The 14,155-nt window shown below is 36.5% G+C and overlaps 1 protein-coding gene across 4 annotated transcripts in view; it reads right to left on the bottom strand.

Annotated features, from left to right (window-relative positions):
- Nucleotides 1–6,582, bottom strand: part of kcnh4b (potassium voltage-gated channel, subfamily H (eag-related), member 4b) — a 39,160-nt gene extending 32,578 nt beyond the window's left edge. For 3 of the 4 annotated variants that reach the window (XR_007181913.1, XR_007181914.1, XM_048170773.1), the window contains exon 1: nucleotides 5,219–6,582. Coding sequence is in view for 1 of the 4 variants with exons in the window: in XM_048170773.1 (XP_048026730.1) it covers nucleotides 5,219–5,294 (76 nt within the window). In the remaining 3 variants the exon portion in view is untranslated. The remainder of the gene's footprint in view (nucleotides 1–5,218) is intronic. The other variant, XR_007181915.1, reaches the window with a different exon arrangement.
- Between the last annotated feature and the right edge of the window lie 7,573 nt (nucleotides 6,583–14,155).

Below are 14,155 nucleotides of genomic sequence, written 5' to 3'. Positions count from 1 at the left end.
TTCATTAATTAAAACAATCAAAAATAACCAATTATGATGTTTATATTCACAATTAGCTCTTTATGATGTTTCATTAACAAAGTTCACAAGGAGAACATTCAGATAATCTATCCAGTCAGCATAAGGAGGCCTATATATAAATAGCTGACTCACCTCTGTCCCATGACAGTGTTCCAGCATCCCTCCTCCATATCTCTTATCTCTTCTTATCCCAGCCAGGGATATGGGGGAGTACTCTGGGTTCAGGCCACATTACGAGCTCAGAGCCCTCACCCCGGACAGCAAGCCAAATATGCATATTTTTTACTCTATTAGATTATATGTAAGTGTGAACTCATGAACTGGTGGGAGATTTTGAAACCACCTGACTCTTTGTACTGTATATAATACCACAATCTATAATAAAATCTCAACTTACACAATATTATGAAAATGTGCACAAACTCAAAATTCAGACGAGGGACAAACACTTTATTGCTTACTTAATATAATATACAGAGCCCCCAAAATGTATTTGGATTGTAATTACAATATTTGTTGCCCAAAACAATAATTTGATATGTTGTATAGGCTATATTTAACATTTTTGCTGTTTCATTATTTTTTTTTGGTTGTTTTGTTTTTTATAATTATCAAATAATATTAAAGGGATAGTTCACCCAAAAATGAAAATTCTGTCATTTATTACTCACCCTCATGCCGTTCCACACCCGTAAGACCTTTGTTAAACTTTGGAACACAAATTAAGATATTTTTGTTGAAATCCGATGGCTCCGTGAGGCCTCCATAGGGAGCAATGACATTTCCTCTCTCAAGATCCATTAATGTACTAAAAACATATTTAAATCAGTTCATGTGAGTTACAGTGGTTCAATATTAATATTATAAAGCGATGAGAATGTTTTTGGTGTGCCAAAAAAACAAAATAACGACTTATTTAGTGATGGCCGATTTCAAAACACTGCTTCAGGAAGCTTCGGAGCATAATGAATCAGCGTATGGAATTATGATTCGGATCGCGTGTCAAACCGCCAAACTGCTGAAATCACATGACTTTGGCGCTCTGAACAGCTGATTCGACACGCTGATTCATAACGCTCCGAAGCTTCCTGAAGCAGTGTTTTGAAATCGGCCATCACTAAATAAGTCGTTATTTTGTTTTTTTTGGTGCACCAAAAATATTCTCGTTGCTTTATAATATTAATATTGAAACACTGTACTCACATGAACTGTTTTAAATATGTTTTTAGTACCTTTATGGATCTTGAGAGAGGAAGTGTCATTGCTCCCTATGAAGGCCTCACGGAGCCATTCGGATTTAATCAAAAATATCTTAATTTGTGTTCCGAAGATTAACGAAGGTCTTAGGGGTCTGGAATGGCATGAGGGTAAGTAATAAATGACAAAATTTTTGGGTGAACTAACCCTTTAATCATAATTACTGTAAGGCTGTTTAATGTCACTCTTCTATTGTGATAAATTACCCAATATAGTGTGACAACATGTGTTAAATGAACTACATTTCTTCCTTTTCAATAACAGTGGAAATGTTCAATAGTGTTTTTTGTAGTTAAGTAAGGTATATGCCTATTCAACTACCCTGAGAAATACTCACTGAGTAAATTTTGTGATAGCTAGCCCTGATCTACATGATATATTTTATACAATTAAGGGGAGACACTACAGGCAAAAACACTGTTTTTTCAGGCACCTGTCAATTTTGAAATTTTGCACTTTTTGGCTTTTCATAAAGTGTTTTTTCACACTGGTGGAAAGAAAACATCCAAAATACACTTTTAAGTGTACATTTTATAGCACTTTATCTATTTACATCTATAGATTTCAATTACAGTAAATATCTTTAAAGGCCGTTTTCTCAAAATGAGTTTTTTCTCCTGCTCTGAGTCAGAAATCTCCAATTCAGCAGAACTTATATACACCTAACTTTACAGTTTTATTCCTATCTATATTCTGAAGGTTTTTACAGAGGGATTTGTTTATATATAATTTGCCTGATTTTATACAACATTTTATTCCTAAAAAAATGGTGAAAATATTTTTTTACTGACTATTGATAGTTTTTTTCTGATTTATGGAGTGATAAAAAGAGATATCTAAAATTCCTTCTGTAAAAACCTTTGAATTTAATATGTCCAAAAAATTAAATGAGAACTGTGAACCTGACGTCATCCAATATTCAGATTTGTGTTTTAGAAATGTATGCAAATTAGCACACATTTAATTAGATAACGCCTCATTTGCATATTTAAACATTACATTTTAGAAAACTTGTAATACAAAAAATTTTTGCAATTTTTAATGTAATCAATCACCTGGGGTAGTATGGTAATATCTATTAGTTTGTTTTTTTTACCCTATTCACCTGGGGTGTCTTATAAACAATAAAATAAAATGATCAACATTTGAGAAGCGTCTTCAGTATAGATGTTCTAAAGTTCTTTCAGTAAGTCATTGGTTAGTACCACAAGCTCAGCTTCAATGCGACTACTGCGCAGGGAAGCTGGTCTCTACGGCAACAAGAGGGCAGCTATTTTGGGCTGTGAGTACACTGGTGCTCTGTTACCCAGAAACATCCAGCATTGTGAGGAAAGAGCAGAGGACTTGTATCTCAAGAGGAGAAGTTAACATCAATGTCACATCACCTGTCTTTATACTCTTCAACTCAAACTGTTGTAAGAAACAAAGACCCATGTGAGAGAACATCAGTACCATTACCTTCCTCATAATGTCAAAATTAAAACAGATGGTTAACTTCAGTTCAAGCTTCAGTCTGAAGAACATGACAAGTAAAATTAAGAAAGAAGAAATGAATCCACAAGCAAATAAAATGCCGCCTTCTTATTGAGATTCAACTGCATCCCACGGAACCAAAGAGTGAAATTTGGCACATCAATAGAGGAGAGTCTAAACATTCCTGACGGCCACTTCTATCTTCTATCTCAAACCCTTCAGCATCACCACAACAAGTTAAAGTTGCACTTTTTTACCAGCACTTGGTAACCTTGGTAAACGTCATGGTGATTATGCTCTGAGATTGTGTGAGCATTTAGTGATAAAATATACAACAATTGCAATTAATTAAATGCTTATTAATTTTGTCCTTTTATAATTATGTGACTGGTCACATCGATTTATATATTGCTTTATAAAATACTGATTGTTGCAAAGCAGCTTCACCTTAATAAACAAAAAATTACAGTGTTAATATGGTCAAATTCAGCAGTTATGAACAAACACTCATGCAGAGTGCAATTATATCTTGTAACATAACATATTGTTAAAAAAAGAAGCTGTGAATATGCATGAACATGGTGTTGTAGGTTTGTGTGAGAGAGGTGTTATCTAACAGAAGAGATTAAGTTTGCATGTACTTTAAGCTGTGTGAAGGGTTTTCTTCATTACTATGTTAAGAAAGCACAGATGGGAGGATTGCATGCTATACTTTTATGTCATCAGATTTGTGTTGCATGGCTGACCATAATCTTGGTATAAAGACTGTGGTGGAAGAATATTGTTATCAAATTGTGTCAAATTGTTTTGCTTTATGATTATATTTAAGTATTTTTTGTTGTAATGCTAAAAATCTTAGTCATTAGACAGATATTTCGATGCAATAGAGTAAAATTCACATCCTGGTTTTATCATTATAAGCAGACTTTTAGCTGCAGTGGCTAAGAAGGTTCAGGGTAAAAAGATTACACAAACAGCTATGTCCCTTGACATCCACTTTTCCCATGGCACGCATGTATCTCAAAGACTAATGCCACAAGAGCACTCCTGCTACTACAAAACAAGCGATTTATCTCCCATGATAAAACAAGAACAAACACACAAGTGTATGTGGAATCTGTGCACTACTTGTATTAACTTGCAGGACAGGATGCAGTAAGTATAAACATATTTAGAAATAATATAAACATATTTAGTATTAAGTATGAAGAACAATAGTATAGTATATATAGAAATGCATATAGATATTTGCGCACAGCACTGTTGACTCGTTTATGACATAACTATTTGCTAACACAGTTATTTTCACTTTGAAGCTTATGATATGCCTTCACTGTAAAAAAATATTTTCATGATTTGTTATCACAACAATTTTTCTTTTGTCAAATCAACTTCAATAATTAATGTGGTTCAGATAACATAATATTTTGAGATTCCGTTGATTAAACCAATCGTCTTCGTTTAACTCAAATTTTTAATTTCAATGAAGTCAAAGTTTTAAGGCAGCCCGGTAACTTAAGTTTTTTAAGTTAAACCAACAATTCTTTTTTACAGTATTAATTTAGCTGTTAAATGAACAGTAATAAATAAATAAATAAAATAAAACACACACACACACACACAGGTTTGTTTTGCTATCTTAGTGAGGACATTCCATAGGCGTAATGGTTTTTATACTGTACAAACTGTACATTCACTACCCCTACCCCTAAACCTACCCATCACAGAAAACATTCTTCATTTTTACATTTTTAACAAGACATTGTTTAGTATGTTTTTAAAGATATTTTATATATGAGGACTCATGAAATGTATCTGTATTTACATTCAAGACTGGTCAACCCATTGTAAAAACGTAATCAATTAAAAAAACATTTGTCATTTGGACAGAAAATGCTACTGTAAAAAATATTTTTGGTTAAAAATATATTCAATTTTATCTGATCATGCAATCCCCAAAGAATCCATGACCTTGGCATTGCTAGCACCATGCTGTTTGAGCAATGGGACTGCAGAGATTTATATGACCACCCTACATTAAGTTACTCAACTGAAGTAATTTTTAAGGGTCAGATCAGGTAAGTCACTTTTTAGGCCAAAAACACTCTGCACTAAACGCAGATCCAAAGCACAGCCTCATTGTACATAATTAACGTGTGCTCTTGCGCTACTGTGGCAGCATCAAACCTCAGTGCTCAAGGGGGTCATTAAACCAGATGTGTTATAATTCTAGTAGCTGTTATAAACATGTCAACAGTTCAAATGACTTGTTTAGTAAGATTCTACGACAGTAGAAGTTTGTCCAAGACACACGTTTAAAAAAAGCCATTATTTTTGCACAATCATTTGGTGACGGTACAATAATAAAAAACCTTCACCTTCAAGGTACCAACTGTATTTTTTCAGCTTGACTGTTGTCTCTCTGTGCACATGGGTTTGGTGTGTGTGCATTTGTGCCAGTACTTACGAGTGCCATCGAAACGAGTTGCAATGGTGTCCAGGAAAGTGTTCTGGGGTGCCAGCAGCCCCTTCATCACTGGCATGATGCCAGGTTTCCAGAGTCAGCAGATGTTTAGGGGGAAAGCCTGTATGAAGCATCAATCTTCACTACATCCCAAAGAAAGGGTGGCCAGGGTAGATGTGAGGTATAGCAGAGAGAGCGCATCCTAAAAGAGCAAATGATGACTCCTTACTGTATACTTCCTCAGTCCAGTGGATGTATGACCAAAAAACAAAAAAAATCACCTTCCTTGTCAATGCAAACTTCCACTATGTTCCTTCTCCTCTGTCTTTCCTGGTGAGTCTCTCTCAGCTGTGTACACCTGCATGACGGAGGAGAATTCACAAGCTGCGCATCTCCAAAACGGCATGGATTTGTTGTTGTTCTGTAACACACTGTGGCAGAGCCAGAGACAGTTACATTTGTCTTCACCCCTCCTTCTCTGGCTCTTTCTCTCTTTATCCACACCCACTATTCATTCCCTCCAGTTCTCATCAGCCACTGAGAACACACACACACACACATTTTCGAAAGAAATCTATCACACATACTCATCTTCACATATAGCAATCATTCCTGTACAGTCACAATGACCTTCAGAATCACAGAGAAATTATAACACAATTTTTAGAAACATGGGTAAAAATGGGTCTTTAAATTGTTGTGTCCTCTGCCTTGTCAAATTGTATTACAAAAACATTCATGTAATAATGACTTTTATAAGAATATTGTTATTGTTTGCTAAGGGAATACTGTATGCTTTGCTTATTGTTTTCCTGGAGAGCTAGTCTTAGAAAAAAGTTTCAGTTGAGTTCAGTAACCTTAGAGTTTCTGACTTAATTTTAAGAACACTTTATGCCAAAAAGGTTCGAAAAAAAGAAAAATGTCTATATAAGGAGAAAAGGAGTTGTATCATTTCATGAATAATCATAACAACAGTTATAGTCCACTAAACTATTTGTGGTTTTATGATATTTTTACACACAATGAACACCATATAATATCCACTTAAGGTATAATGGATTATAGTTATAATGATAGGCTCCAGCCTCCCCACAACCCAACAGTTATGCATTGTATATAAGTCTCATTACATTGTTTATCTAAGATCTGTACAGTATCTTATGAGTGGTAAAGGGTGGTTGTTCATCTGAGTACTTCCTGTAAGGCTTATGTTTATTTCAAAATGTTAAAATTTGAACTAATCTATGCTCACTGCATTGTAACCCCTTTTCATCTGAAACCATTAAAATTTACAATAAAAATGTTAGCAAATGAGTCATATAACCAATTCATGATATGGTAAGGCTATTTAAAAGAAGACTTATGCCACTTTACTTAAAGCAGACAAAGATTACCTAATTAAACTAAATATTATGGCCACATTATAATGCCTTTTGGGCATTTAAAACAAGTCTTTGTATTTGTCTTTTTACAGTACACAGTATACAGTACAGTACTCTCTCTCTCTCTCTCTCTCTCTCTCTCTCTCTCTATATATATATATATAGGCAGTAACATGAAGTGCTACAAAAGTTCTAAAATTGTTAAAAAAAAAAAAAAAGTTCCAAAAAAGTTCAAAATTGAAAAGAAGAAATAAGAACTTTATTATACTTGAAGACACTTGCATTGTGGGAAAAATCCTGCTTCTGTTCATATGAAGATTTAATTTCACTGAGACATTTCCCAGTGTATCTCACTCACAGTAAGAAATGTGCAAAAGATAGATTGATTCTGAAATCCTTGGAAAGACTTTGCACAGTATCCATTGACAGATGCACTCTTGTAAATCCTCTCTGGGTCACCAAAGGATACCCACACTGTGAGCTCAGGACATTTAACCCTGCCTCATTTATACAGTAGATGAATCTTATGCAGAATGAGAAAAGTCATTATAAATAAAAGCACTTAGTTAATGGCATGTCCAATGCCGATGTCAAATTTATTTCTATAACACCTTTAAAAACATGAGTTGACTTGAGTCAAAGTACTTTACAACAATAAATCAAGAGCCTTGAAATTATAATATTAGTGAGATCATTGAAACTGATATAAACTGTTGGTAAAAAGGTAAACTTTATAGAATAAAACAAAAAGGTGTCACAGAGGCTACACCATCGTCCACACCAGACCTTTTAGCTCCACCCACTCAGCAGTCACTCTTCCCTTCACCATTTGTCTGGTCCCATTGATACTTACCAGTCACCTGACTCCTTTCCTGATCGCATGATTCTTACTGTCTTCCACCTTTGTCGATCCTCTTTTCCAGTCCTGATCATTCGTCTGTCAGTCTTCTACATCTACAAACCACTGCCTTGTTTCCATCAACTCACCAGTTTGTTTTACCTGCTCTCTGCCACCTGCATAAATAAACCTTGTCAACGATATTACCTGTGTTGTCTCCTTCTGTCTGCTGATAGAAGGACATTTTGTAGAGCTTGACACAAGCATTCAGAAGAAACAAAGTTGTTTGTTGAAGCAAGCATGAAGGATGCAGATGTTATGTAATGATAGTAAGGGAGCATGGAATTTGAGGGGACCTATTTTGGTCTGGTTCGAGGGAGCTTGCAGAAAGGATGACCATGGTGGAGCCAGAGATTCAGATTACCAATCGGAGCTGGGGAAATCAGAAGACTGAGGTGGAGCCAGCGGGACCTGGGACCAAGGCGGAACCTGAGATATGAAGGAACAGAGTGGAGCTGTAGGATTGTAGGACCAAGGCAGAACCGAGGAGAATCAAAGGACTAAGGTGAAGCTAGCCAATTAGAAAACAGACAGAATCCAGTGGGATTGAGGACCAAGGTTGAGTCGGAGTGATGGAGGACTTATGTGGAGTCGAAGGATTGGAGACCCAGTTGGAAGCCAGAAGAATGGAGGTCAAATGTGGAGCCAGATAACTGCAGGCCAAAGTGGAGAATGGGGGATGAAGGACCCCAAGGGGGTCAACAGGATAGAGGACCAGATTGGAGGGCCAATGTGGAGCCAAGAGATCGGAGACCAGAGTAGTTCAGGCAGGCCAGGAAACCCTGGCAGAGTTGGTGAAGCTGGTGGTCCTTGGCAAGCCAGCAGAGCTGCAGGGTGAGGAAGACTCATGGGAGCAGATGAAGACAACTGAGGAGACGGAGGACAGAGCCATAGTTCTGGATGAAACCAGAGGAGGAGGAGGAGGAGGGGCTAGGGTCCTGGGCAGAATCAGGGAGTACATCATACTGGACAGAACCAGTGGAGGAATAAGGGCTAGAGTCCTGGATGAACCAGAGAGTTAATTAAGCTGAACTGAATTGACAGAGAATGAGGGAACACTGCTTTTATAGCAGGCAGGGATAATGATAATTTTATCTACCTTAAACAGGATTGCAGGGGTGGGCATAAGGCTCCAGACTAACATTTGAGAGCAGTGTCACCAAGTTTTAAAGATGGCGTCAACAACACCTGTTTTGGTAGCACTGAAGGGGGGAGGGGTAATATTACTCATAAAATTTTTTATATTTCATAAATAAGTGCGTTTACCAATAATATTACATTTGTTGCCTTTTGGCAACAGTAAAGCACTGAACATGATTTGTGCACTGAAAAGTCTGATGGCACAGTATTTCTCCTGTTTTCTGTGCCAGCGCTGTTGAGAATGTCAGTGCTGTTTCATTTAACAGAGCTAAAATTGTTTATGAGGTGTGATTCAAACAAGTAGTGTAGTTTCATTCAACTTTTAGAATGTTTACCATTTTTCATATGCAACAGAAATGGCAGCTCATCATCAAAGAGAGTTGGGAAACTTTACAGTGGCACCTGTCTGAATCCTTCCATAAGGGCAGGATGTAGCTCCAACAGACAGGATGGAGAACACTGGCTTTGGGATGGGCAGGACAGCAGCCACTGGTTCCAGGATGGACAGGGTGGCTTGCACAACCTCTGGGACAGGCAATGCCTCTGGCAGAGGGTCTATGGTAGTCATGTGTTAAGGCTCGGGGTCTTTGCAGACGTAAGGCATTCTGCAGGCATTTGCGCAGACGTAAGGTTCATGGTAGGGCTGTGTGCTGGCTCAGGGCCCATAGCTGATGTGCTGGGTTGGCTCAAGGTCTGTAGTGAAGAAGATTAAGAGCTCCAGGGCTGGAGCGAACTGAGAGATGAGCTCTGAGGCTGGAGCAGACTCAACGGGGATGAGCTCTGGGAAGCAGTGAATTGGAGGTCCTTCTCCAACTCTCCCATGGTGGAGGTCCCACCATTTGAAGAGCCATATCTAAAAATTGGCAAAACGATTTTTTCAATTTGCAGTTTGTCAATTCCCTCAAAGACCATCAGCAGGTAGTAATGACTTCAGAGGTTGGTTTGAACCCACCTTGTAAAATCAAATTAGGAGAATAAGCTGGACAACCACTAGATACATTTATCGGATATCTGATCTCCTGTTAGAGTTATAGTCGTGGATCTACTTGCGGACTTTTATTAACAAAAAAGAGCGGATAATCCTAAAGTATGTGCAAACATACCAGCTTAACAAAAGCATGTTAAGACAAAATCAGATACTGAACTGAGGAAACAAAGGACAATGAGCTTAACTAGAAACAGGTGATGAATAATCAGTAAAACATTTTTCCATTGACTTTTGGACAATTGCAGAAAAAAAGATTTTACACATTTTGTTGATCTTCACAAACAAGCATTTTTAGTTGTGTGTTGCCCCATCTGATGTCTTGAGCCCCAAGACACCTGCTTTGCTTAGATATAAGCAATACAAAGAAAAGTTCCCTGTGCCTCGTGGGGTTTTCCACTTATATCTCACGAACGCTGCATCCAAGAACCTTGAAACATCGATTGGAGGTCCCTTTTGTTCGAAAACCATCCATCCCAAGCTGAGATCCCCCAGGTGACACATGACAGAGGAGTTATTAGCAAGAATATCAATTTGTGTATTATAGTGTAACGGAGGGCAGCTAGTAGTCGCTGTGCAAGTAAACCTCACTCCTCTGATCTCAAGAGATGCTCTGGCGACTGACGCTAGAGGTTACAGCCTTTAGCCTCCTTGTTAGAGCATCCAACTCCCACGCCGGAGACCCAGGTCGAGGCCTGCGCACAGCGGGGTGAGTAGGACCTGGGTAGAGGGGTTACAATTGCACCAACTTGTCAATTTTTGTAATGGTCAGCCATTTAGATTTGAAGTTGTTAGCTGCTGAAAAGTGATTGCAGCCATGTTTGTTGATGTATTTGAGTGAAATTTAAGAGAAGAAGACTTGATTAAACATGTGGTCGCAGAGTCATGAGGGTTTTCAGTTGTATTACCCCCTATGAGCAGAATTTCATGTGGCTTGTCAATGTGCTCTGGACTTGTGTATCAAATTTTGGTAAATTTTGACTTTTCATTCAGCATTACAAGACTATTAGTTAAAATCAGCAATACCCCAATTATTAACTGGCTTTTAACTTTGCAATGCTTAGAAGCATCTAAAATCTGTTTATAACTTTTTGTCATGATGGTCTCAAGATGATGTGTGCCAGATTCCACATGCAAATCAGATCAATGGCATAAGAGGAGTCCAAAAAAGTAGATTTTAAAAATAAAAAAAATTAAAGATATGAGATAAATGTTTTGTAGGGCTTGAGTGAAGAATTCACAGTAAACATTCAGAATCATGCAGCCAAGTTTGGAGTCTCTGTAATTTATGATCTCTAAAGCTCATACACTATTAGGGCAGAAAAAAAGATGGCAATTTAAATAATATAGTCATATTTGTAAGTGCTAAACTAAATGATGAATATCTGTTGCAATGTTTAAAGGGTTAGTTCACCCAAAAATGAAAATTATGTCATTAATGACTCACCCTCATGTCATTCCAAACCTGTAAGACCTCCGTTCATCTTCGGAACACAGTTTAAGATATTTTAGATTTAGTCCGAGAGCTTTCAGTCCCTCCATTGAAAATGTATGTGCAGTATACTGTCCATGTCCAGAAAGGTAATAAAAACATCATCAAAGTAGTCCATGTGACATCAGTGGGTTAGTTAGAAGTTTTTGAAGCATCTTATATAGATTTTGGTCCAAAAATAATAAAAAATGCGACTTTATTCAGCATTGTATTCTCTTCCGGAATCCATTCCATTGAATTGATCCCATTGAATTGATTCCACTGAATTGATTCCATTGAGTCATTTCATCTGTCGGCGTTGGTAATGCACTTTTACGTCGTTGTTTTTGGCGATTAGAACATCCGCGACATGCACACTTATTACGCACCATTTTAAAAAATAGCTTGAATACACACAATTTAAAAAAAATAAAAAAATAAAAATAGCTTGAATACAGCGTGCGTCTCCCTCAGACTGTAAACGAAACTCTGGCGCACCAGATAACACGTCAGCAGCGTCTTACATCAGCAGTGCGCTGCGGTTCACTGAACCCGAGTCGTGAACCCGGATGAACAACAGACCCGGAAGAGAAGACAATGCTGAATAAAGTCGTAGTTTTTGTTATTTTTGGACCAAAATGTATTTTATATGCTTCAAAAACTTCTAACTAACCCACTGATGTCACAAGGACTACTTTGATGATGTTTTTATTACCTTTATGGACATGGACAGATTACTGCACATTTTCAATGGATGGACAGAAAGCTCTCGGACTAAATCTAAAATATCTTAAACTGTGTTCCGAAGATGAACGGAGGTCTTACGGGTTTGGAACAACATGCGGGTGAGTCATTAATTCCATAAATTTCATTTTTGGGTGAACTAACCCTTTAATATATAACGTAATTCTGCTTATTTTATGTTAACCATAATCATGATAGCATTGCAACTGCCAAATTTCACACACTTTATTTCCACAAACAACTGTATACAAACTACACCTGGGACTAATTAAACTCAATAAAAATGCTGGATTCTTAACTCATTTTCATTGCCTTTCATATAAAACATCTTCTGAAACATCTTGCAGTACTGGGGTGATGCACAATGACTGGTGGATAAATTCCCCTTCCACTTCCTTTGAAGTGCCCTTCAAACTGAACATGTACACTTCCTTCGGATTGGAATTTCATTTAAAATGTTGGAATACAATGTGAAGTCCACTTCACAGGGCACTTACAGTGGAATGAAACAGCACCTCTAATAATACTAAAAACCAAACAGATGAAAGACATTCAGAATCAATCAGAAATATTTATTATAATTTAATAAATCTTTATTATATTAATATTTATTATAATCAAATATTATGTAATCAGATATAGTGTAAATATGTGAAAATTATTATGACATGCTATTGCTGTCAAATTGAAAAAAATAAATAAATAATGAAACATTTAATATTTCAGTCTGCACCCCAGTGTCAAGACTAAAAGAGAAGCTCTCGCTGTTTCTTGTGGTGGCAATTTTAGCCAGGGTCATTTTTATCAGAGAGTCATCTAATCACAGAAAGCAACTAGAATAAAGCAACCATAAGAAATAGGGCACTGCTAAAAATATTAACCTATATACAGTGAAGAACAGAGGACAGACCACAGCCAGCAGAAGAACAAGGGCACAAACCTACCGTACACTCCATAAGGGATCTGTGCAGCACAAGCCTCTTCATGTCTAATAGTGCTTTCCAGTGCACTACTACAGATTTTCTAGAAACTAGAGAATAAAAGGGCTCTGTGAAATTCAAAGGTATACGGTAAATGCAGGTTACTTGCAGAGGAACTATATTTTAGTAATTACATGAGTTTGAGCTTTTTCAGTGTGGATAAACATGGTTTGAGGTGTGCAGTACCATGTACTCATGGTTATAGAAGATCTTATTTATCAGAGCAAATGTCATTAATGAACTCACACCTTCGAAAGACCAAAAAACAACTTTATGATGGGGATTATGATTTTGTGGCTGGTAACCCTTCACAACAAGATTATATAATACATTACCATTTACATATGCATTGTATTATCCTACATTCTAGACTATGCATTTAATGAATATTATATATTCCTTCATCTTGGTTAATATTATTGTAATTGTTGTACCAATTGTTCATTGTTAGATCATGTTATAGGTTGTAATGATACTTTAATATTAAAATGAATTAGTACTCCATGAGGTATAGAGGCATTGGAGAGAAAAAGGAAAAGATGCTTTTTTTTAATGAAAATTTGTCACTGTTCTATCATCACTGTTGTTACAACACTTCATTCTTCAGCTATACATTGAAATAAAGAACAAAAGTAAATACCAGAAGATCTGAAAGAAAAAAAGAAGAAAAAAGAAAAAAAGAAATTCAACAGGATTCTATCAAAATCTGGAATGACTTCCTTCCCTTCATTCACCTGTCTCCATGCTGGTATATAACAGCCACTTTTCCAAAATCCCAAATGGACAAAATATTGTTTAAAATTCTGTTGTAGATTATGATCAGTGTTTTATGTTGAACTACATAAGATTTTTTGACCAAATGATGTGCTCTGGTAGTCCAGTCAATCTTCACCTTTGATTCATGATTAACATTCACTGTAAAAAAAGATTTGTTGGTTTAACTTAAAGTAAGTTACCTGGTTGCCTTAAAATTTTGAGTTCATTGAAATTAAAAATTTGAGTTAATACAATGAAGGTGAAACTCAATATTATGGTTTTCTGAACCACATCAATTATTGAAGTTGATTTGACAAAAGAAAAAATGTTTTATACAATGTTGACCTGCCAAAAATAATAATTATAGGCTTCAGTATGCACACAACAATCAAACATTTTGATGGTTTGGTTTATTTCACAATTTTTTTTCTCTTTTTAAAACATAGCAGTATGAAATGGAATAACAAAAAAAAAAAAACAGATTTTATACATAGAATAACAACAACAAAAACACCAAGGACAGATAGTAGCTTCATTAAGCCTGCTGTTGTGCAACTCACTTCCTATAACATCCTGCTTTTTTC

Source organism: Megalobrama amblycephala, linkage group LG20 (genome assembly GCF_018812025.1).
Source record: "Megalobrama amblycephala isolate DHTTF-2021 linkage group LG20, ASM1881202v1, whole genome shotgun sequence".
Classification (NCBI taxonomy): domain Eukaryota; kingdom Metazoa; phylum Chordata; class Actinopteri; order Cypriniformes; family Xenocyprididae; genus Megalobrama; species Megalobrama amblycephala.
This window is presented reverse-complemented; position numbering and strand designations above follow the sequence as displayed.